The sequence below is a fragment of the Hippichthys cyanospilos genome, chromosome 22, assembly GCF_059441005.1.
Source record: "Hippichthys cyanospilos isolate Australia breed blue-spotted pipefish chromosome 22, RoL_Hcya_1.0, whole genome shotgun sequence".
NCBI classification, from domain to species: domain Eukaryota; kingdom Metazoa; phylum Chordata; class Actinopteri; order Syngnathiformes; family Syngnathidae; genus Hippichthys; species Hippichthys cyanospilos.
The window spans coordinates 9,023,403-9,045,077 of NC_142390.1; the positions used below are offsets into that span (position 1 = coordinate 9,023,403).

The following is a 21,675-nucleotide window of genomic DNA, read 5'->3' on the forward strand; positions in this document are numbered from 1 at the left end:
CCTGTTTTATTAGTTTGTTTTTTTAAAATAATTATGTCAATCAGCAATTCAAAAGTGATGGCTGATTTTGATTATTTAATTTTCAATAAATTTTTATTTATTGTTACTTTTGTAAGTTTCAAGTGATTTCAGTGAGAATTGTGGGTTTTTCCTTCTTTAACCGAGGGGTACCAACAATTTTGTCCACGTGTGTGTGTGTGTGTGTGTGTGTGTGTGTGTATATATATATATATATATATATATATATATATATATATATATATATATATATATATATATAAACACAGTGGGCCCCCGGTTTACGAACTCCCTCTTTTACGAACTTTTCATCTTACGAACGTGGACCGCTGCACACAAAACTTTCATCTTACGAACATTTCAACATGTCGGTCAGTGTGTCCGCATCAAATTTTTCGCTTTGCTGCATCAACAAAAATGACTGTTCTTGCATGTGACAGATAACACCGATATGCTATTGCTTATAAAGTCACAGTCACGGTCTCAGTCACGGAGATGCCGATATGCTATTGGTCGATTAAGTTCACAGTCACGGTCTCAGGCACGGAGATGCCGATATGCTATTGGCCGGCGTCACGTCAATCACAGAAATGCCGATAAGCTATTGGCCGAACGCCTTCATCTAGCTTGATGGCACAGCTGGTCGGTGTGTTGTGAAGACTTTGCAAACTTTATCTGTTAGACATGGCTTCTAAAATTGCTTGTGGCGGTAAAGGAAGAAGTAAGAGGATGATGACAATAGAAACGAAGCAGGAGATAATAAAAAAATACGAAGGAGGCGCACGCATAGTAAACCTTGCTAGTGAGTATGGCCGTAACCGCTCGGCAATCTTCTAAGGGCAAGAATTTCCTTGCCAAGGGACGGACCTCGGTCAACAACAAAATGGAGAGGCTTCTTCTATTATGGATTAAAGAGAAGGAAATCGCGGGTGATATGTTCTAGTTTGAGAAAAGTTCTTGTTTAAGAAAATAAATAATAAATTCTACGGGTTGGTCTCTGCTCCCCTCCGCCTCCACCCAGCTCAAGTCACGTCGCCCCAAAGGTAAATGTCATTTTTCCTTTGTTTATTTATGTTATTTAATTTAACTGTACAGTAGATTATGTTACTAATTTTAAATATGTGTATAAAGTTGTGATGTTTTTACCTAAGGTTTTTTCACGCGTTGCACGCATTCACTAATTAACATAGGTTTGGATTGCCCGTCATACGAGCAATTTGAGTTACGAGCATTGCCGCTGAACGGATTAAGTTCGTAACACAGGGGCCCACTGTGTGTGTGTGTACATATATATATATATATATATATATATATATATATATATATATATATATATATATATATATATATATATATATATATATATATATTTGACATAACTAAATGAATTGCAAGCATGAGGAAGAATGGATGTATGGATGGAAAGAGCAAAAGAAGAAGAGCGATAGTTACTACAAAGCTGATTGCAGGGGCAGACTTTTTTCACCATCTTCCCTACACGGCACCCAGAAAGCAAGAACGGGGGGAGGGGTTTGGGAGACAGCAAGATCGTTAAAACCAAGTAACGTGTTCGGGAGAGTTCAGAAGCACTCAAAAATGTTGACGTCATTGGCAAAAAAATTAAATGGAGAATTAATGAGATAATAGTCAAGGAATTACAATTAATCACATTTTCTGTTCCAGTGGAAGTGAAAATTATATGTTCTACAAAGCATGCCAAAATAACAGGAGGCATTTTACCCGTACCTGTGTTTTAATTTTTTCAGACTTAAATAAAAAAATGTTGGGTTCAGAAAAAAAATCCCAAGAAGGGTTAGAAAAGGGAGTAAACCCAGGTTTTGGGGTTATTTATTCATCCTAAAAGTTATAATTACTGTGAGCTAACTTTAACCCAACTTTTTGGGATAAACAAACAACCCAAAAATTGGGCTACACAGATTTTTGAGGGACATTTTGCATACTTTTGGCACAAACTAAACCATTTTTATTTTTTGGTTAGTTTTGCACAATAGAACCAAATTTGAATTTCTGGGGTTGTTAGGGTTTTTTTTTTTTTTTTTACTTTTGGACCAAAACATTTTTGTGGGGAATTTCTTTTCCTTCTGACCCAACTTTAAAAAAAAATATATATATATCGTTTTAGAATTACGGGATGATATTCTCATTGGAAGGACTGTTTAAACTTGATGGTTGTGTTGTACAAGAATGAAAAAAAGAAGGAGAGAAGAGAGTACAATAAGTAGAAAGGCAAAGAAATGAATGTTACACACAAAGAGCCAAGCAGGGCGTACTCAGAAAGCGCGTCCTCCTGCCGCCAGGCTTGAAGGCCAAACGCTCGGAACCCCAGCTGAATTTTACGCAGCCTGAGGAGATGGAGGAGTGGCGAAGAGGAGGAGAAAAAGGGAAGGGAGGTTGAAAAAGAGAGCAACAAAAAGAGAAATGGGACAGAGCAGACATTGAATTATCACGGAGAGAGAACTACTCTGAAAAACTCTTTAGGTTGAAAAAGAACCCAAATTGGATGGAAAAAGGAGTGACCCAAATTTGGGGGTTGAATCAATGACACCAAAAAAGTTCGGATTTCAAAATATTTTGGTTATTCAGATATTGTGGGTTGGGTCCGGCTTTACTTTTGCCTTGTGAAATGTAATTGCAAATTCACGGCACCAGGTGGTGCAGTGGCACCCTCATTGTCTAAGTCTGTGTGGGGAGTTAACTTCATAAAACATTTCTCAATCTCATTAGTGATTATGGTTTATTAGGATATTTTATACCGTTTTCTTCAGGTTAAAATGTTTCCAGCATCAAACGATTTAGTCAAAATGATATATATATATATATATATATATATATATATATATATATCAATGAGAAATGATATATATATATATATATATATATATATATATATATATATATATATATATATATATATATATATATATATATATATATATATATATATATATATATATATATATATATATATATATATATATATATATACAGTGGTACCTCGGTCCTCGAACGCCTCTATACTCGACCAAATCGGTGCTCGACCAAAAAAATCAAGTAGGTAATGCATCGGACCTCGATCAGATTTTCGGTGCTCGACTAGCCGAGCCTAGCCGTGCTCGACTAGCCGAGCCTAGCCGAGCCGACCCGAACGCGCTCCTCGGCTCTTTTCGGCCAGTTCAAGCGCCAGTTCAACTCAGACCGCCAACGGAGTAAGACTTACGCAGTTTGTTTGAGTACGTATTTCTTCCCAATTTTCAACTTTTTTGTGTTGCGCTAGCCCTTAATGATGGGTCCTAAGAGAGATAGTGATAAGGGGAAGGCAAAGAGAAAAACAGTGAGGACCACTATCGAACGGAAGAGACAAACAAAAAAGGCAGAAGCAACTTACAATGGACAGGTTCCTTCTTAAAGAAAAGAGGAAGGCTACTGCCCAGCCAGATTTACCTCCACAGAAGAGAGAGAGAAGGGAGAAAACCCCTGAAGGCGCGTTACCTAGCGTCATCATGAAAGGGGATTCCCCTTCCAAGGATTAACCCTCCCTCCCGTCCTCGCCGCATCCATTCCCGTATGCCATCAGCCACTCTCCAAAACGTAAGTAAATTATACAAAATGCTTAATAATGCTTTATATATCTTTATCATGTACCGCTTGTGCACATTTACGTCCTCATTGTTGTTTAGATACATGTTCTTATAATATTTTAGGTATTTTTCTTAATGGTAAAAACGGATTAAAATAGTTTCCATTATTTCTTATGGGAAAATTGGTTTCGGTGTTCGACCAAATCGGTGCTCGACCACCACCTCGGAACGGATTATGGTCGAGTACCGAGGTACCACTGATATATATTTTTTTTAGAATGATCTTATTGTTACTGCACAGGGAGTGGGGTGGGCGGGAAATGTTTTCTCTTTGCAAAAAATTATTGAGAAGCACTGATTTAACCCAGCGGCTCGGTGGAACAGTGGTTAGCAAGTCCGCCTCACAGTTCAAGCACCCAAATTCGAATCCACCTCACTCTGGTCTTCCTGTTTGGGGTTTGCATGTTCTCCTCGAGCCCTTGTGGGTTCTCTTCCTCCCACACTCCCAAAACATGCATAACCTTACTAAATTGTCCTTAGGTATGATTGGGTGTGTGAATGCTTGTTTGTCTCTGTGTGCCCAGCAATTGGCTGGCTAGCAGTTCAGGGTGTCCCACTCCTACTGCCCACAGTCAGCTGGTATAGGCACCAGCAAGCCTGCAACCCCTGTGAGGATAAGCGGCTCTAGAAAATGGATGGATTTAACCCAAATTGTGTTGGTCTGTACAAACCCCCCCAAAATTGTATAACTCACAGAACCCAACTTTTGAGTCTCAAAAATAACCCACAATACACCAGACTCGGGTTAGATAACCAACCCAAAAATGTAGTCCGGTCCGTTTTTCACCCAGAGTGGGTTATTTTTGACCCAACTGTTTTTAGAGTGTACAGGAAAGGAAAGATGAGCAGAGTTTTGAAGTGAGTCACTACACACAAGCGTGCTTTGTTTGTTTGCGAGCAGAAGACGGTGATGTTGACTGTGGACTTGGATTTTCATTTCCTCAATCCTACCTGGGGTGGGAGCGCACAAGCTGGGCACCGAAAGCGCCGCCAAGCTGGTATAGACCGAACACAGGTCGCTGGAGGGGGCCGCTTTGAGGGGCCGCTCATTGCCACAGTCGCTGGTCTCCGCTGACCTCCCCGCCGCTAATTGCGCCAGCTGGTCGGAGAACGACCTGGGGACGCTCTGGGCCGACAGAGTACTGCCTGGAAATAGCGACGAGGAGGCAGGGCGGCAGGAGAGAGCGCACACACAGACAACGAGCGTCCAAAATGCACACATACACACACACACACACACACACACACAGCAAAACAGACGGGGAAAGCAGTCAGAAATGTTGAAGCTTGGAGCCTGTGGCAGCACCCAGACACGGGCACGTAAGCGGACAAACGTAAGCACAAATAACACGGAACGTTAAAAGATTGCTTTGCATGTCAATACGCCGACTTTAGAAAGTCTTCACACCCCTGTTCAAATGCCGAGCTTTTGTAATTTTAAGGAATAAAACCAATTTAAATGGGAGTCACACATTTGCCATCATTTGGAGTACTACTTATTGGCCTAAAATCGAGTCTTGGTAAGATTTTTCAACTTTTTTGCATATTTGTAAAAGCCATTTTGAACTGATCAGAATTGCCTCCAACACAATTCTCAGAAAATGAACAACATGGGTACAGAAAAACATAGTGGTGACAGCATCAAATTTTCTAAGCAGTTTTTTTTTCTTCAGCCAGAACTGGGATGAATTACGGACAGTTCCAAAAGCATATCAGAACATCCAAACTTTAAATAGTAGCAGAATGGCGGATTGGATCACCTCAAGATGTCGAGATCATTTCCAGATCAAAACAGCAGCACGTCGAGGCAGTAAACTAGATGGGTCTAAATTTAATAATCAATGCACTATATCCCAAAAGGGAGCAAAAGAAAGATTTTTCATTTTTAATCTCATTTCACTAAAACCGGTGAGTGAACAGAGGTGTGTGTAGACTTTTCCTATCCTCTGAAATGAGAGTTTTAGCAAAGAAGCCCACCTGTATGAAGTGGACTTTTGCTGCCATGCGAGGAGCCATGCAAAGAGCTGGTTCTGGACGATTTGGTGGATTTGCTCTTGGTGGGTCGCCTTCGTCTGCCAGCCAAGGCGATGACCGGTGGGAGGAGCGCGGCTGGAGGAACCTAAGCCCGTGGATGAAGATGTCACTTGAGCTAAAAGCTCAATTTCAACTGAATTGGGCAGTTTATTTAAAGGGACAATGCGTAAGATTGAGAGTGTTTTACATTACGGACAGTAGGAGGTGCTGCATTCACCATTGTCCGTAGCTATAACAGACATGGCAGCCTCCGGAAGAGTGCCGCCCCCCATGTAATATCATTCATGATAACTAGACCTATTTAAAACAGACTGTTGGCCGTTAAAAACACATTTATTTGCAAGTTATAATTATGTCATTTATTCCTTTTAAATGAAAAACCTACCTTTCCCAGCCTGGTGAAAAGACCATCAATTTCTTCTTTCTGGCGCGAGTGGAGGGCCTGAATCTCACTCAAGTGTCTAGCGGGAGAAAAAGAACAAAATTAATAATTAAGCATCCGTGAAGCGTCTGGGCGCTGCCTCACTTTTCTCGGAGACGGTTGATCTCTAGCTTGAAGTCCTCGTCCTCGAATTCCGAGTCGTTATCGCTGCTCACGTAGGAGTTGTTGAAGGAGTTGCTACTGTTCAGACTGGGCATGGACGTTTTGTGGGTGGAGTCTGGGCTCGGGAGGCGAATGGGCTCGGCGGCACCGTTCGTAGACCGGGCGGCAGGTGGCGGATTTGGCTCAGCCTCGATGGTCTGCTCTTGGGCCCGGCTGACGGAGAACCTGCCTACTCTGGCCTCAGAATTGGTGCTAACCTGTTGAAACACATACAGTTTAGATATACAAGTCTAAATACATTGCCAGTTGAAAATTTGAAATCAAGTCATTAATAATATGAAGAAATAGCTATTGAATTATTTCGAAAAAAAAAGAAAAGAAACCATCAACACTGGGTTATTGGTATTCATTCATTGACCTACTTCTTGGTATTTTCCTTGTCAACTATGATGTGGAAGATGATTAATATGCTAGAATTACAGTGTTCATTACAATCAGTAATAGCACAAATTTCTTGACCTTTTTGAGGTATTTTCTGAGTAGCTTTATGATGTGGAAGATGCTCTATGATCTGAAATGACTAAGTGTACAGCTGTGCAGTTTTAAGAGTTAATAGCTTGAATTTCTTGACCTCTTTCTTGGTATTTTTTAGTCAACTTTATGATGTGGAATATGCGTATCACCTAGAATGACTTTGAAAATTTTAATTTTATTTTTTAAAATAGTGGCATGCATTTTGTGACCACCATCTTGGTATTTTCTCAGCCAGCTTTATGATGTGGAAGATACTTTCTGATCACAATTGACTTTCAATTCACAGCTGTGCATTTTTAAGAATTAATAGCCTGCATTTTTTTACCTCTTTGTATTTTCTCGTATGCTGGATGAAGTGGAAGATGCTTATCACCAAGAATGCTTTTGTTTTACAACTTTATTTTTTTTTTAAGATAAGAATACAGACAGAATACATTTCATGATCTTCATTTTGGTATTACAGTCAGCTTTATGACGTGCAAAACGATTTCTGAATGGAGTGACTGAGTTTTCAGCTATGCATTTTAAAAAATTGTCTTGATAACCTTGACTACTTATTTTGTCTCAGTCTGCCATCTGATGTAGAAGATGCTTATCACCTGGAATGACTTTCATTTTACAACTTTGATTTTTTTTAAAGTTAATTGCATGCATTTCTCTACCTTCATCTTGGTATTTTCACAGTCAGTTTTTTGATGTGGAAAAAGATTTACGACAAGGTTGACTTTTAAGTTACAGCTGTGCATTTTTAAGAATTAATACCTTAATATTCTTGACCATTTATTTTCATTCTCAGTCTGCTTTATGGTATGGAAAACGCTGTATGACCTGAAATGACTTTCAGAACACAGCTGTACATTTCTAAGAATTAATAGCTTGATATTCTTGACCACTTATTTTTCTGAGTCAGCTTTATGATGTGGAAGATGCTTTATACCTTGGAATGGCTTTCAGATCATATCTGTCCATTTTCAAGATCTCAAATTTCTTGAACTCCTCATGTATGTTAGAGCATTTAATTTATTTTCTGAATTTTGACTGGTAGATCAGGGTAAAAACTGAGTTTCTACCTGAAAGCGTCCGATGGTGGTGGTGGGGTTCGGTGAGGGGCACGGCGAGGAAATTGGGGAAGGGCACTGGGAGCCACCCCCATTTTTTTTGGAGAGTCCATCTACCACATCTCGATGTGTTCCTTCCACTCTGAGTGAGGAGCCCTTGTGCAACGTGTTCTCCGGGCTAGAGAGACTGGACGAAGATGAAGTGGAGAGTGATGAAGATGATGTGGTGGAGGGGGATTCTGTGCACGCCGGCCGCTGCTTCTGAGGTTCTTCATTGGCCAGTGACACCTTTGCATTGTAGGAAATAGGAAATCATTACAATGAGGAAGCAGGAGGTGGCAAAAGTAATTTCGACGAGGTGTTCAAACCAGGAATCTCCCATGCTGGGTTCCGTTTTGAGGAGCTGCAGCTGAGGAGGCATCTTCCTCTGGTGATAAGTGAACTGAAAATTAACACGTAACATAATCACATTCTAGTCACATCATATCTGTAAAGAGCAAGTCATTCATTATACATACTTTGTTGTCCCGCCAGAGGAATGGAAGCCTGAGTTACAAATGGAAGACACAAATGATTACAAGGGTGGCTGTAAAATATGTGTAAGTATGTGTGTACCTGTGTGGGTGTGCTTATTGGGACATTCTCAGGGCTCAGTGCTCGTCTCAGCTGAGCATCCAGGTCCTCCAGTGGCTGTTGGGACTGCCAGATAAAGAATAACTACTACATCAGTAGGCGGCCATTTTGTATCCCATGGAACAGGTATTTAATTGTAATATTACAGAATGTTATTTTTCTTATTAGCATAAGAAATATTGTTGTTTTGGGGGGGGGTGCTAGAAGGGAATATTGTTATTTTAATTCAATTCAACAGGGAAAGATAATTTTAAGGACAAGATTGGTTGTCTCAACATAGTAAGCTACAGATAAATCTCATATGTTGTAAATGATTCAAACTGCAATGAAATTTAACTGCCGCCAAGAGCATTTCACGTTTCACCCACGGTAGTTTTGTAAGAGGCAGCGAATAAATGTCAGTGACATTTTTATTGTGCGCGCTTCTCGTCGTTGAATGGAAGACTATTCGTAGACACAACAAACCAGTCCAGGAAATATAAGTCCATCCAATTGTCACTAAACTATTTAGTCAGCCAGTGCTTCTTTTGCAATTTATCGGTCCATTTAAAATGTCTTACTGTCAGTACATTTTGCTTCCACGATTAATTAAGCTGATCCTCCACGATATTAACATTTAAAAAGCCGGCAACCGTGTGTGTATCAAATCAAGAATTTTGTCATCAAACCACCAGAGAGCAATGTTTTGCATGACAAAAGTCTGCTTTTCTCACCCTAATATATTATTTACCAGTGTGAAATCGTGTTGAGTTTCTCACCCTGATTCCTAATATTTACAGTGCTAGCTGCCAGTTGAGACCGAAAAAAATATGGAATAAATTCTGTTTCAAATGATTGAAAATTACATTTTGAATGCTAACTGATTAAAATTTGTTGAAAATGAAATCATGTGCTTGGTTCTAAGTAGGCTTTATTATTTTTTCATTGGTTTGCACTCAGCCAGTAAGTAGCTGTGTTGCTTTGTGTGCCAAGTTTTGGGTGAATTTATTTTAGTTATTATTTATTTTAAGTTTATTATGATTATTTGTAAGTATCAAGCCTTGAAGTCTTATTTGTATACTGCTAGTTTAAAAAAAGGGCAATGTATAGACATGTTTGACCAAACATGCTGAATAATCGGGATTACTAACCGTGATTTCAATATTGACCAAAATAGGTGCCATAATCATGGAGCCCTATATGTTAGTAAAAGCAATAAGATTTTATGGGAACGAATGCCTGACTTAATAGAAACGAAAACAACACCTGAGAGAGATATGGTCCAGGGAAGGATGGCGAGAGTTCTGAAGAAGAACTGGCCTATTCCCAGAAAAGGGAAGTTGTGGAGATGAGATTTGTAAAGAAAAAAAAAATATCTGTAAACTTGCATGCAAGAGGAGTTGTGAGGAGAGGAAATGTGTTAAGATGAACGTTTCGCTCAAATGTTAATTGGCAGTCAAGATTAACAATCTTTTACTGTGGCGCCTTGAAATAAGCAATTAAATAAGAATATGCACTTTATTGTATATTTCGATTTTTAGACTAATCTGTAACCTGTATTAACACTTTAAAAAAAATTAACAGCTGTGGAAAGTTGATTTATATTGCTTTTGCTAAAAAAGGATACAGATTTAGGTATACTTATGCAACCTTTATAGCTAAAAATCGTACTCACAGATTGTGCGTCGAGTGGGGAGGGGCGCGCGAAACGTTTTCTCTTTTCTAAGGGGGGAGTGGCCTGGCAAAATATAATTGAGAAGCACTTACACTAAAAAAAATTGTTGGGGCAAAACTAACCCAAAGAGAAAAAAAAAAGACTGGCACATCTTATTGCAGTACCCCCAAAAGTTAGGTAAAATTGATAAGATTTTTTTTCCATTCATATTTTTCCATTCATATGATCCAAAAGTTGAGTTAGTGTAGCACAATGTCCATTGAAGAAAAATGATGTGGCAAAAATAAGTACAATTCTTTCATTTCTATTGAGTTTAGGGATTGCTGTGTGTTTTATATTTATCCATCCATCCATTTTCTATAGCCGCTTATCCCCACAGGGGTCGCAGGCTTGCAGGCGCCTATCTCAGCTGGCTTCAGGCAGTAGGCGGGGGACACCCTGAACTGGTTGCCAGCCAATTGCAGGACACACAGAGACGAACGACCAATCAAGCGCCCAATCACACCTAAGCAAAATTTAGTATGTCCAAATCACCTGCTATGCATGTTTTTGGGGAGTGGGAGGAAGCCGGAGTGCCCGGAGAAAACCCACGCGGGCTCGGGGAGAACATGCAAACTCCACACAGGAAGGCCGGGGCCAGGCGGATTTGAACCGAGACCTTTGAACTGTGAGGCGGGCTGTGCCACCGAGCCGCCAGTTTTATATTTTTACAGTACATTATTACAAAGCCATCTCAAGGCACCACAATAAAATTCAAATATTTGAACGCACGACAAATGCACTCACCGGTACCCTGGATAAGGGGGTTTTGGATGTGGTCTGGCCAAAGGTGGTGACAGAGTTTACTGGTGGAAACAGCAAAAATGACCAAACTAAATAATAACCATGACGACAGTCATCTAAAAGACGTACCAGCAGATGCTGGAGTAGAGATAGGCGTGCAGGGGCCCTGCATTGGGGTGGGCGAGCCTAGCGCCAGAGACATGGGGGGCTGAAGAGGATTGGCAGTAGAAGAAGCTGTGGAGGTGCCCAGCGGCGAGGAGGTCCCCCCTGCCGAGGCTATGCCAGTAGTATCGGCCAGAAGTGGGTCCCCCTGGGCGGAGACCGCCCCTCCCCCGAGATCCATGAATAGCGAGCGTAGCTTCTTCTCCAGTGCTTGGATGTCATCTGGCTTGCTTTGGCACTCCATGGAGGCGTCACACCTGAGAGAAATATCATCAAATTCAGTCAACATTCAATACCAGCCCCATTTAACCTCTGGGGGAAATTTTGACCCAAATCGGGCTTTTTGATGTTTTTGAAATGTGATATCAAAGGAAAATCATACAAAAAAACACTAGGAGGATAAAATATCGGATAGATTGTAAAAACAAGACATATGCCACGCTCCTGACACTTCTAAATGCTTCAAACAGGAGGTCGAGAGGTACACCCTATTAGTGTCAATTTTGGACATATTGAAAACCCCATGTTTTATCATGCATTTCTTCCGATTTTTGCGTTACTCCTTTAAACGGCAATTCGTGAACACGATACAATAGAAATTTTTGTATTGACACCCAAAACGACTAAGTGAAACTAGCGGCCAACTTAGGACATTTGCAAGCCTTTTCAATGATTGGCAAAGCCTGGACTCCAATAATGCAAAAGTCATCAAAAGTCATAATACTCTAATTATGACATAATAAATATTCAAGTATTTAAATTTCATAAATATATAAACATGCAGCATAGTTACTTTTGCTATTATTGCACTCTTAATGTAGATAAAAAAAATTGTACATAAAAAAATTTTGTACAAAAAAATTATCTATGTATCGGGTTGAAAGTAAATATATATTTATATTTGACGGGTGATAATAAGACCAGGATAGTAAAACATCCCTCGACACCCAGGGGTTAAAATTATTATTATTATTATTTTTTTTTTTTTTACTTATAAAGCTATGAATGGTAACCCAGTCATAAAGGATCTTTGACGTCTATAGCAGTCATTGGTAGTGAATGAGTTAATTGAGTTTCTGATGGGAGGATCTCCAATAAAACTCACCTTGAGTCACATTCCCCACAGTGAGTGTGCATCTGCCCAAGTTGTGCGGCTATCTGTGGCTGCGAGTGCACCAGGGTCGGTTGGACTGAAGAAACACTGGACGAAGGAGATGGTGGAGCGGGGACGGCAGTGGAAGAAGTGGATGAAGTCGACAAGGTGGGAGAGGGCGAGCGATGGTCGAGAGGGGCTTCACTAGCCGGGAGGACGGATGACGGTGAGGTCACCAGAGAGGCAGGAAGGGGTGTGAGTATAGTCGAGGGGACGTTGGAGACGCTGGTGAGGGGTAAGGTTAATGGGACGGATGCGGGAATGGACGTCGGGGCCTGCGAGTGAGTCACCACAGAAGAGGCAGCAGCGGAGGAAGAATTGGGAGACGCTTCTGAGACCTCCTGCTTTGAACTACAAGGAGTAACGCCACCAGCAGAAGCTTCTACAGCAGGAGTGGACACCTGTGAAGGGACAGAGGACGCTGGGGGATGGGTGGAGTGCATGGTAGCTGGGGCGGTGTTTGGTCCTGGATCCAACTGTGTTTTGTTCTGTTGTAGCTCCATGAAGGCTTGCTGTAAGCTAATGGCACCTGCCGATTTTGACAACCCCAAATCTTGAGGTGAAACTAGCAAAAAAAAATAAAAATATAAAAAAAAAAAAATAAAATAAAAAAATAAAGTCAATTACATTAATAAATAAAATAAAAATATTCACAAAGCATACACAATGAGTTATGGCTGGGTGGAAAAATAATTGATTTATCATCAAAATTTACAGTCATTCCAGAAAATTGATTCACAAAGAGATTCCATATAATACTTAGTGACAATATGTAAGATATAGACCGTTTTTCATTAAAAAGGAATAAATTAAATATTATACATTTCAAAAACCCACTAATAAATGTGTTCTTAATGACCAACAGGATGTTTTAAAAATGACTGTAGGGCTAGTTATCATTAAATTGTATTACATGGGGGGTGGTACCCCTCCAGAGGCTGCCATGTCTGTTAAAGCCACCTTTACCATGCCCCTAAAGCTTCCATGGGCACATGCAAAAAATTACACATACTCTTTAACAAAATAAAAGCAACATTTTTTAGATAAGTTACTATAAGTTGTTTCATACTCCAATTTATGTGTTCTTAATTTGAAATACATATACTGTTCCTGTCACGGCATATCCTGTTCGCTGCAGACACCGGACTAAAGGAGAAAAGTGGAGGTGTCTTTTCCTTTTCATTTTGTGTCAAAGCACATTGGAAAAAAATGAGACACCTCGACAACAAAGGCAGCGCTTGACGAAAGTGCATTTTTTGCAATATTTTGTGCAAACACTCTAAAACGGATGCATACAATATCAAATTAGAGGTATATACAGTATAATCATGTTAAGCCTTATAAATAACATGATATTACTGATTTTGCAGTCAAATGAATGTTATTCAAACAGATATGTGGAAAAAAATGATCTGTTTTGAGTTATGCGGTTATAAGTGGACCAAGCTAATATGGGGGTTGAAAATGAGGAAAAAATTAAAAAAAAAACTTGACTTGTACTCGGAGAAATATAGTATTCATTAAAATAAATCAACAGATAAACTGATTATTAAAACAGTTGTTATTTACAGCCTTGAAAACTTGAAGACTGCCATTGACGACTATAGACATCAAACAACCATTTTTACCTGGCTGGCAGTAAACGAGTTTAACACCTAGCCTCAGCTCAATTAAAACGCTCACCTGTTTCAATAGAAGGTGCAGGTGAAGGTAGGGGAGGGGCAGGAAGGCTCAGCTCCCTAAGCCTGGCCTCGGGCACGGGGCTGACGATGAACTTGCGGCCTGCTGAATGGACCACTTGTCCTGTCAAGCTGGGAGGGGTGTCTAAACAAACACAGTTGGTTTGTGCATGTCCAAGTAAAATTTGGCCTAAACCTGAATTTCATGATAATGATGGTTACCTGGCATAGGTACTGACAAAGCAGGATTCTGCTGTGCCTTGTCACCAATCATCTGGAGGCCAAAGTAACGCAGTTACAGTACTTGTAAGTGAGCGATGATGCACGGGTTTGAGACTCACCTGGTCACTAGCGTCCCTCTCCAGGCATTTTTCATCTGCGTTCTCGATCACCTCCCGGACCTGCTCGATGAATGACTCCCTCTCATTCTCGAGGATGAACTCGCTTTGGACCTGGATTACAAGATTGCACAAGATTAATCTCTGAGCTCTGACGTACCATATTTCACTGTGTACAAGTCGAATTTTTTTCCCCCATTCAATCCCCATATTGGAGGCTTCGACTTATTCCCGCATAACTCAAAATCAGACCAATTTTCTCCACAAATCTGTGTTTGAATAACATTAATTCAAATGCAAAATAAGTAATATGACATTTACAAGGCTTAAAATGATAATATGTAGAGTGGACCCCCATGTTACAGCGTCCCTAGTGTGCCTCTTTATGCCGCGTTCAGAGGGAGTGCGAAGAGCGGACGGTTTTGTATTGTAGTCAGTGGAGTTCGTGATGGAGTGACACGCGGCGCGTAATTACCCGTGACGCGAGAAGTTAAAATATTTGAACTTTTGTCACGTCTCGCGTCGCGTCAGCCAATCAGCTTCGGGTACGTTCAACGGCTCACACAGGGGGCAGGAATGAATCATGGTGGCTGCTTTGCGGTCACCTGGAGCTACCCAACAGGGCCAGCTGAGCTTTCAATACAAAATCGAAGCCAAGCAAGAGCACTCACCTGGCTTGTAGAATGGCGGTATGGAGAACTTAGGACAACTGGTATGTGCAGCGTTTGATTCCTTTTTTAACAGCTGTTGAACCATAGGTACTGTGTTAAGCTAATGGTAGTGCAGCACTGACAGCACAGTATTTAGCGCGGTATCGGCCACTTGATTGCGACATTGAAACTTTTTTTGGCAGATGAGTATTGTCGTAAAGCGAGGGACACGCAATGTAAAAAAAGAAGAAGAAAGGTGCTGTCGGAGAAAATATTGGCTCTGCAAAGTGAAAGTTCTCAGCAATGCTCTCCTTTCCGGATCCACTGTCAAGTGCATAGCAAGATCACTCCCCTCCCCTCACGCGACACTTTTGCATGAAAAGTGAACTTCAACTTGAACTCGCGACTAAACGCCTCGCATAGAGCGTAAACGAGGCACTCCATCTGAAAGCGGGATTACAGTATTTTACTGGTTTTGTGACAAAAACAACTGTCAGGACCCTCGGGGCTTGGCTGTATTTGTGTTTTTTGTTTCCATCTGCAGGCGTTTTTAGGTAATTGCACTTATTTTCTGTTGCTGTCATTGCCTCCATGCAAAGCGTCACTACAATGCTGGTCTGCTATTGGTCACTGTTTCATCATGGAGCTGCTGGTCTGCTATTGGTTGGCCTCACTTTCTTCAAAATGGCGGAATTTTAAAGCTTTGTTCTATCGCGAGTGGTTACAAAACCATATTTATAGTGCATTTTACTGCTTAATTCAAACATGAAAGGGTTAGCCATGGGTCCCAAGATTGCTAGTGATGTTAGAGAGAGAAGAAAATGTTTTATATGGAATATATATGTTTTATATGGAAACGATGCTGGCGATAATCAAGAAATACGAAGCTAGCCTAGCCTAGGCTACCCTTACTAGGGACTAAGGGCATAACAAGCGCCACTCAAAGGTAAATAAATGCTTTCTATATTTTTTATCTATGATGTTTTCTGATTGTATACATGTATATTAAATATACGTAGCACTTAATATACTATTTTGGTTCCAATTTTTAACATGTATGTACAATTTTGATGTTTTTCCCTGGGGTTCTAAACACATTAGCTATTTAACATAGGTTTGGATTGCCCGCCGTACGGTGAATTCGCCTTACGAGCCCAACCGCAGAACGGATTAATCTCGTAACAAGGGGGCCCACTGTACCTCAATTTTTATATAGTATGCATCCATTTTAGTGTGTTTGCACTTTCAAATGCACTTTCGTCAAGCGCCGCCTTATTGCCTCTGTTGTCAACAAGGAATTTTTCCAGTGGACTTTGACCCATTATGAAAAGGAAAATATGGCTTGACCTGTTTGTTCAAGACAAAAATGCAAGAGCAGTGGCATGTCACGCTTGGATTTCAGCAAGTGGGGGGAGAAACACAGCAATGATCATCTGATCCACACTCTGCTCTCGCCACGGTCGTCACTTGGGTAAAAAAAGCTTCAGCAAAGCATTTCTGGAGACCTCCATTTTAAACAAACAAGACGGGTTTGAAGATGACTACCCGTGGAAGAGTAACGTTATTTGATGTTTGCACAAACGATGAGCAGGAAGGAAGATTGTCCGAGATTTAAATGGAAGGAGCTATCTGGCGAGTCAGATAGTGATGTTGATTTTTAGGGCTTTTTAACTGTGTCAAAAAAAATAAAGCATTGAAATTTTTATTGTTGCAACATTAGTTTCAACACTTGCGTCTACGTGCGTGCGTACATTGCCTCGCACTTGTCTCTTTTCTGCCCTACCCCCTTCCCCCCAAAACCACAACAGTGTATTATTCAATATGAAGAAATGCGTCTAAAAGTTCCGCAAATTCGTCATTTTAATAACACACAAAAAAATGTTTTCATTGGACAGCCATGATATGTGTAACCACTAAAGTCAGGGCGAGACCTTTTACTTTTTACTTTATTTTACACGTTGTTGTAAAAGTCACCCAAATTGAAGTTAAAAAAAAAAAAGAGGGGGGTCGGCTTATGCACAAGGTTGACTTGTACATGGAGAAATTCGTTAACTCCTTTGCAAAACGCAAGGCTCAAAAGCCATTTTAATGCTATATAAAATGAACATTTGGTGACAGAAGCACATTTGGTAACAGATCATGACAGGAAACACAGAGAAAGAATTGCCAGGAAGAGGGAGTGGATAGCAAGCTGTGAAGAATGCTGAGGAAAACAATGAAAATGGAGAGAGAGCAAAAATGACACTCAAGCAGCGTTTCATGAAGCAAACATCCAGAAAGTGAAAATGGGGAGTTAGAGATCTAACACGGGGCAGGTAAAAAGCATTAAGGCAACCAACCATGATCTGGGCTATCTCCTCTGGGTTGTCTCCATCCAGGTCGAACCTGAAGGTGACCATCTTCCTGTTGTGGGTCTCCAGCTGACACTCAGCCACTCTGTCTCCACGGTTGGATATCTTTACATGGACACAAATACATCAAGATACATCAAAAGGAGTGTTTCATATTTTTTGTAATTTACATTGAGGACGTTGAGTTTGGCCTTGGAGAATTTCTCATGGCGCGACCGGCTCCGCACAGAACGTCTCTGGTGTCGTTTGGTGGAGCGGCCCTCGTGTCGGCCTCCTCCACCTCCCTCGTTGCTGTCGCTGAGTCCCGAAGCTTCAGAGTAGCCACTGAAATGGACAAAGAAAAAAAAAGTGTAACTAGAATTGCAAAAGTGTTTTTTTGGTGTTTCACAGTCAGTTTACCTCTCTATGGATGCTTGAGTTAGGGGAGCATGCAGCTGGAATTGGGACAGGTCCGAGGGCTGAGACACAGACTGAAAAGACAAACATTAGTGTCAAAAAACAAACATTTGTAATAGGGCTGGAATGATTATAAACACCGATACTTAGGATTTTGATTCATTTTGGCATCGACCTTTTGTAGAAATCTGATGACTGATTAAAAAAAATCTATTTAAAACTGTGATAACTTAAAGTATTTATTTAAAGTTTCACACCTGGAAACATTGCACGTTGACAAAGTTTTGGCTTCTACTCGGACTCTCAGGGACTAGGGCTAATATCACCGTGCCACGACCAGTACCTGGGAAGGGGCTTCTGTGGCAGTATCGGGTGGGGCGGGGACTACACTGATGATTGGCACCATGGCAGCCAACGGCTGGGACAAAGGGAGAGGGGAAACAGGAAGCGGTAGAGAGCAGGAAGGAGAAGGTACGAGGCTCGCCAGGGTACACATGGGCGCACTGACACCGGGCTGAGGTGGGGAGGCGGAGGAGCCAGTTAAAAGAAGGAAAAGAAGACAGAAAAGGAAAGCTAAGTCAGGAAGGGGAAAAATTGAGGAAAGGGGAGGATGAACGCAATGGACCACCTGAACCAATGCTCGTTGAGTTTGGTTTAGAAAAACAATGTGTTCCATACTGGGAGATGGGCTGAGGTCACATGACTTGAGCAAACACCAGTGTGAAAAACAAACCCAATGGGAGGCATGCCGATAAATGCAGAAAGAAAAAAAAAAAAAAGGAGAAACTGAGCCAATGTTTGTGTGACATCAACGTCATGTTCATGCTTATTACTAACGTGTACCTGTGCTGAGGCCTGTAGCAAGGAAATTTGTTTGGGACTCTGAACTGATGATGAAACAGATGGGATGGAGGAGCCCACCTATAAACACAACATCAAAGTTAGCTTTGCAACATTAAAAATGTTAAGGTTAAGAGTAAAATCCACTGAATAACTGTTTTAACAAAATCCCCCTAAAAGGCATTTGTACTTGTGTATACTGTAAAAGAGTCCCTTTATTTTCTGGTATTCTTAACCCTTGAGGTACCCGTTTAAACCCTTAAGTACCATAAATGGTTCCAGTTATAAAGGTGTTAAAACAAATTATATATTTTTTACTTTTAATTCATCAGATATTGTCAACCACAACCAGTCTATCTATAAAGATTATAGAAAAATATATAGAGATTTTTTTATGGTGATTTTTGTCCCCCACCCAAAAAAAAAAAAAACATACAGCTTTTTTTTTTTTCAAGACATAAACACAAAGTATGTTTTCCTCAAGAAAATGTTCTGAATTTAATTATTGAGATGATTATATTAAGGCCTTTGATAGGTGGATAATTCATAACATCTCTAACTTTTTTCATTTGGACTTTTGGACTAATGACAGTGTTATTATAAAAAATAAAATTGAGAATTGCAATTCCCGGGAACCCAACAATCACTGAATTTTACAACCTGCTGCTGGGTCACTGCGGGGGCTGGTTGGGACGCCACAGGGCCCAACAACGGAGATCCCGGGGCCGGCTGGATGCTTGCAACCTGAGTATGCTTTTGTAGAAAGCAAAATTAAAGTGAGAGAGAAAAAAAAATAATAATCAGAATTTGGCTTCCTGAACGGGAAAATGGATGAGTGCAAACACAAGGTACTTGTACCTATCTGTGTTTCATTTTTGTGAATGCACACATACAAATGGTCCAAGTACAACAAGTACAACACACACACTACGTGGATAGCTTGTAGCGTTCACAAAATTGGGGTTAGGCTCATTAGGCGGGGATTTGCTCTCATGCAGGTAATAAATTAACAGCAGTAATAATAAGTGCACACTACAAAGTCTGAGATGTACCCTTTTTCCTAAACCAATTCCGGCTGGAAACATCACAAATAACATTTGAAATAATTGGGACTATCAGAACTCATATATGAACCCTTAGAAGGCTGCGTACAACGTTATACTTGTCAAAATATGAGCTTCAACAAGTATAGTTGCGATACAATGACTAAACAAACAATCAACAGAAGTACAGGATGAAAATAAGTCACCACAAAAAAAGCAAAAGAAAATAATGACCATCCTATCAGCTTTCTAAGGGTTTGATGAGGCAGCAGTAGCCTTTGAACCCTGCAAAAAAGGTATAATAACCATAGAAAGCAAAAAAAAAAAAAAGCAGCAAAAAAACTGAAGGGTTACAATGAAAATAAAATACATCAGCACATTGCAATACAGTGTTTAATCTAAGCCTATGTGGTTTTGTTGTATGTTTTAGTGTGTTTGTTGGTACAAATCAACAAAGTCTTGCAGCTTTTATAGCCTTCACTGTCGGCTCAGGAAAAATTGATCTTAAGTTAAAATAGCACCATCAAAATGTACAGTATATCATGAAGCGGTGAATTGGTTATGGTGATCGACTTTGGATTTGCACACACATAATATACAAGTATACTATATGTTAGGCATACCTGTACAAACACACGTCTATATATATGATCATATATAAACATACAGACAAAATGTTACTTACTTAGTACTTGTACATAACATAAATGAAGAGGCTTAGACTGTTTACAAAGCTGGTACAACAGGGCAGGTTTCAGGCAAACTTGAATGTCAGTATTTGAAGTATGTGGGACATTCATAAAGGACATCTGAGACGTGCTCTGTCGTGTCCAAGCAACTAGGGGGGGTGTTAAATTCTAAACTTTACTTAATGATGGAGGGTGGGTTTTACAACAAGAAGTGCCCATGGATCAAATTACGTTATTGACTATTTGCATGATAAATTACAATATTTTGCAACTAGATGTGCAACAATTATTGGATATATTGGACATCAAATTAATTTATCACTCTTTTTGAGATTTTTTTTTTTTCATTTTAAATTAGACGAATGCATTCAAAAAAAAAAATACACAAATTTTATCACCATGAGAGTGGGATGATTATCTTTGTTGGCTCAAAAACAATCATTTGCTACCCGGCTGCAACTGATGATTATATGAACTCATTCACTGCCATTGATGACTATTTCTGTCAAAGATCCCTTTTAACTTAGCTGCCACTGAATCACTTAATTTATTCACCGCCTGCTCAGTGAAATGTATTCAGCGGATATGGATATAGTGAATCAGTATTAGTGAATGTGTTATTAATCAATTTAGCTATTGATTAATCAATGATTCTCATTTTGAAAAGATGTTTTTTTTCCCTTTATTAGAAAACAGGATACAGTATATATTTTTTTAAGATTGGCTGCATAAAATACACAATTTTTTTTTTAATGAAACAATGTCAAAATTGGCAAAAATATTGACAAATGTTTCCCAAAGTAAAAGCATTATTATGTTTGCAAAGGGTTTTTTGTGCAAAGATATTCACTCTGCACACTGAAGGAATCAGAAAATATTTTTTTCTCCAAAGCCTGAAATTCCCAGGGAATCTGGGAAATTTTAAGCGAGATTGATTATCAAAAAAAGATTAAAATTGAATAGTTTCTGATTATTTGATTGTTGCACCTCTAATTTGCATTTTACAATGAAAATCACATTCTTTGCCTATTTTAGGACATTTTACGGAAATAATGTCATGTTTTTTAATATAGGTATGGAAATCAAACGTTTTGCTCGAATAATCAACAAAGCTATTGTTACTCGCATTTCTGTAAGCAATCATTTCTTTTATGCTGCGTTCAGATGGAGCGCGTTGTTTACACTCTCCACGAGGCGTTTTGTCGTGCAAGGGGAGGGGAGTGAGCTTGCTGTGCACTTTACAGTGGATCCGGAGAGGAGAGCATTGGTGAGAACTTTCACTTTTCCGGGATGTGGCAGAGCCAATATTTTCTCCAACAGCACATTTATTCTTCTTTTTTACACAGCATGTCCCTCACTTTGCGGCAATACTCATCTGCCTCATCAAACAAAGATAAAAGTTTTAATGTTGCAATCAAGTGGCCAATACCATGCTAAATACTGTGCTGTCAATGCAG

The 21,675-nt window shown here is 40.0% G+C and overlaps 1 protein-coding gene across 12 annotated transcripts in view; it reads right to left on the reverse strand.

The window, feature by feature from the left end:
* Positions 1–21,675, reverse strand: part of wnk1b (WNK lysine deficient protein kinase 1b) — a 98,930-nt gene that overhangs the window by 7,006 nt on the left and 70,249 nt on the right. For 5 of the 12 annotated variants that reach the window (XM_088405832.1, XM_088405830.1, XM_088405829.1 and 2 more), the window contains 23 exons: positions 19,147–19,239; positions 18,490–18,567; positions 17,990–18,160; positions 17,650–17,720; positions 17,421–17,574; positions 17,239–17,355; positions 14,253–14,363; positions 14,134–14,185; positions 13,916–14,056; positions 12,185–12,797; positions 11,047–11,336; positions 10,921–10,979; positions 9,726–9,779; positions 8,463–8,546; positions 8,366–8,393; positions 8,216–8,289; positions 7,860–8,135; positions 6,238–6,512; positions 6,097–6,172; positions 5,655–5,796; positions 4,629–4,823; positions 2,289–2,381; positions 1,471–1,512 (listed from right to left, as the gene is read on the reverse strand). In XM_088405832.1, coding sequence (XP_088261958.1) covers positions 1,471–1,512; positions 2,289–2,381; positions 4,629–4,823; positions 5,655–5,796; positions 6,097–6,172; positions 6,238–6,512; positions 7,860–8,135; positions 8,216–8,289; positions 8,366–8,393; positions 8,463–8,546; positions 9,726–9,779; positions 10,921–10,979; positions 11,047–11,336; positions 12,185–12,797; positions 13,916–14,056; positions 14,134–14,185; positions 14,253–14,363; positions 17,239–17,355; positions 17,421–17,574; positions 17,650–17,720; positions 17,990–18,160; positions 18,490–18,567; positions 19,147–19,239 — 3,289 coding nt within the window. Of the gene's footprint in view, positions 1–1,470; positions 1,513–2,288; positions 2,382–4,628; positions 4,972–5,654; positions 5,797–6,096; positions 6,173–6,237; positions 6,513–7,859; positions 8,136–8,215; positions 8,290–8,365; positions 8,394–8,462; positions 8,547–9,725; positions 9,780–10,920; positions 10,980–11,046; positions 11,337–12,184; positions 12,798–13,915; positions 14,057–14,133; positions 14,186–14,252; positions 14,364–17,238; positions 17,356–17,420; positions 17,575–17,649; positions 17,721–17,989; positions 18,161–18,489; positions 18,568–19,146; positions 19,240–21,675 lie in introns of those variants that run through there. The other 7 variants (XM_088405824.1, XM_088405823.1, XM_088405828.1 and 4 more) reach the window with 7 other exon arrangements.